The following is a 2,749-nucleotide window of genomic DNA, read 5'->3' as shown; positions in this document are numbered from 1 at the left end:
GGAAAAGACTGAGATCCTGCTGTGCCCCAGCAGCCTGGATGCTGCCAGCCAGGAGCACCCCAGAGACTGCAGGGTCCCCGGAGGCTCCACAGAGTCCAAGGCCAGCCACAGAGCACTTAGAGACCTCCTGGGGCTGTGGCCACTCCAGAGCTGGAGAGGGGGACTTGAGACTCACCCCTGAGTGTGATGTTCACCCCTGCCAGGCCAACATGCAGCCCGATGTCTGCATTCACCAGGGCACGGCTGAAGGACTTGTAGGAGGTGTTTGCCTTCACCCATCCGGTTTCCCAGTCCCTGGTGAAGTTGACAGCTGCCCAGAAGAGCAGAGCTGGTGTTAAAGAGGGGCTGGTCTCAGGCTTACAGGGAGTGCACAGAACAGAACAGCTGAGTCAGCCACCAGGACCTGCCTCAACCAGCTCCCACGCCCTGGCAAGAGCTCCTGTCCTCCCCTTGTGGAGCATCCACTCCCTTGTTCTGGGAGCTCAGACCCTCAGGGACGAATCTCATGACCTGATCCCTCCTGTGACATCCTATCCAGGACTTCCCTGCAAGGTCCCCAGCGTGGCAAGCACTGCAGCCCCTAGGGTCTGGGAAATGAGCCCATTCCTCAGCCTCAGGGACAAGGTTGAGTTTTATTGCCAAATGCTGAGCTTTTGAGAGCAGTTGAGCTCGGAGGTGGTGGAGAGGGTTGGCAAGATCCATCCCAGCTGTGTCAGCCATTGCAGCAGGGAAACAAACTGGAAACCTTTCCGGTACATATTATTTGGAACAAAGTGTCCCCTTCTGAGACACTTTGTGGAGGGCTTAACTTTCTGGCACTGGGATGAGCTGAAAGTGAAGGTGATGCTTTAATCTCAGGCTGAACAAGACCTTTTCAACCTGCCTGAGAAGAAGTTTACCTGCAGAATCAACATGTGAGGGCACCAATCCAGTAGCAGCTCCGTAGGAACGTTTTCTAGCAGCAGGGTCAAGGGTGCCCTCCTGCCACCAGCCAGCAACCCTGATGCTGGCTTTAAAACAATTAATTCCTCCTGGGTGCCCAAGCAGCACTGGCTGCATCCTGGTAAGGAGAGCAGTGCCAGCTGGCTCTCCAGGGCTAAGCTGTGGAGCAAGCCCTGGTCTCTGCCCCTCTATCCTCTCCATCCTGGCACCATGCTCTTAGGCAGCTCTGGTGGCATCTCCCAGCACCTAGACACCCTCAGGCAGGGTGACCACCACTGGCCCAGGCATCAGTCAGCAGAGTTTCATGGCTGGTCACAGCCTGGAACTCTACTCCTATCAGCTGGTCACATCAGGGGTTGAGTTCAGCTTGGTCTTCATCATCCCTCTCCAAGCAGTCTTGTCCTCCACCCTGTCCTTTGCAGCAGGAGTCTTTCAGGTTCAGGGTCAGGGCTGGAGATTCTCCACATCTGGCATCTTCTATCCTCTCATTACATCTTTCACTTACATGCCCTGTTGCTCCATCAGAATTGGAAATCTCACAGCCTGGTTCCCACCACCAGTCATTATTACGGAATCAGATTTCCTGATTTCTTCTCAATCAAATCCTCTCCATGTCCTCCTGCCTTGCTCCTTAGAAGGTCTTTATCCCCCTCCCCACACACTTCTGCACTGCCTGTGTTTTATTTCAACCTGCTCTCTCCTAGTCACTGCAAGGCTCCTCACCCTCCACTCATGCCTGTCCACAGCCTGAGCTGCTCAGGTGGGCTCCCTTGGCAGCTCAGGAGGGCTTGGGCAGCCAGAGGAGCACGGGGCTGCACAGCCCACGAGAGCTGGGACTGTGCCACCTCTGTAGAGCAGTCATGATCAGCCAAGATTTCTCTTCATTCAGAAGTGACCATGGGCCCCTCTAGCTGCTCTCAATTTCCATGCCAGGGGTGGGAAAGCCCTTTTGGGAAGCTGTGTGACTGCTTTGCAGGGCAAAGGCTGGGAAGACCAGGCCATGGCTGTGACCACCAGCTCACATTTCCCAGGCACAGACCCTGCCCTGGGGTTTGCTCCTGTCCCCAGACCCACCCTCCAGGGGCTGTGCAGCACTTACCAACGATCACCACTCCCACAACAAGGCTGAGGAGAACCCGAAGTGTCCAGTACAGCCTCTGTGGGGAGAGAGGTGGGACATCAGGCATGGAGGAATAGTCTTGGCTGTCCTCCTACCTCATGCTGAGCCAGCCCAGAGTGTCCCAGCAACCAAAAGGTGGGGAGCAGATGCTCATCCCCAGGGAGAGGGGTCACACACCGCCCGTCCACGGATGCCTGGGATGATGAGCAGGAAGCTGCAGGCAAATGTTAGGAAGACCACGATCACGATGATGATGCTGACATCAAACACAGAGACCTTCCTCTGCTGCGGGTAGAAGGGGTAGACGCCGTCAAAGAGAGTCATTCTGTGCCTCTGGAAGCCTGTGGGAGACAGGAGGTGAATGCAGGAACCCTGCACTGCCCTGCCCAGCTGCCTCCAGCCCGTGGTGCCAGCCCCAGCTCAGCTCTGCAGTAACCGGCTGCAGGAGGTCCACCTCAAAACTCCCCAGAGGGAACAAGGAAATGTGACACTGCCAGGAAGCAGGCAGGGCAAAATACTCCTCAGCAGAGAAACACACCACCCAAAAAACCCCAGGTGGAGGTGAGGAGGTGCCTGTGGCAGGGCTGCACCAGCTTGCAGGGTTTGTGGCAACCCAGGAAACCACCAGCTGCTGTCTTGCTGCAGCTTGAGGAGCAGCCCAGACCCAGAAACCTGTTGAGCAGCTCC

General features: G+C 56.5%; 1 protein-coding gene across 1 annotated transcript in view; it reads right to left on the bottom strand.

The window, feature by feature from the left end:
- DUOXA2 (dual oxidase maturation factor 2) overlaps positions 1 to 2,386 on the bottom strand; it is a 5,358-nt gene extending 2,972 nt beyond the window's left edge. The window contains exons 1-3 of the mRNA XM_010005949.1: positions 2,240 to 2,386; positions 2,042 to 2,099; positions 176 to 310 (exon numbers count right to left, since the gene is read on the bottom strand). Of these exons, the coding sequence (XP_010004251.1) occupies positions 176 to 310; positions 2,042 to 2,099; positions 2,240 to 2,386 (340 nt within the window). The remainder of the gene's footprint in view (positions 1 to 175; positions 311 to 2,041; positions 2,100 to 2,239) is intronic.
- Positions 2,387 to 2,749: the final 363 nt, after the last annotated feature.

Source organism: Chaetura pelagica, unplaced genomic scaffold, assembly GCF_000747805.2.
Source record: "Chaetura pelagica isolate M959 unplaced genomic scaffold, ChaPel_1.0 scaffold369, whole genome shotgun sequence".
In the NCBI taxonomy this organism is placed as follows: domain Eukaryota; kingdom Metazoa; phylum Chordata; class Aves; order Apodiformes; family Apodidae; genus Chaetura; species Chaetura pelagica.
This window is presented reverse-complemented; position numbering and strand designations above follow the sequence as displayed.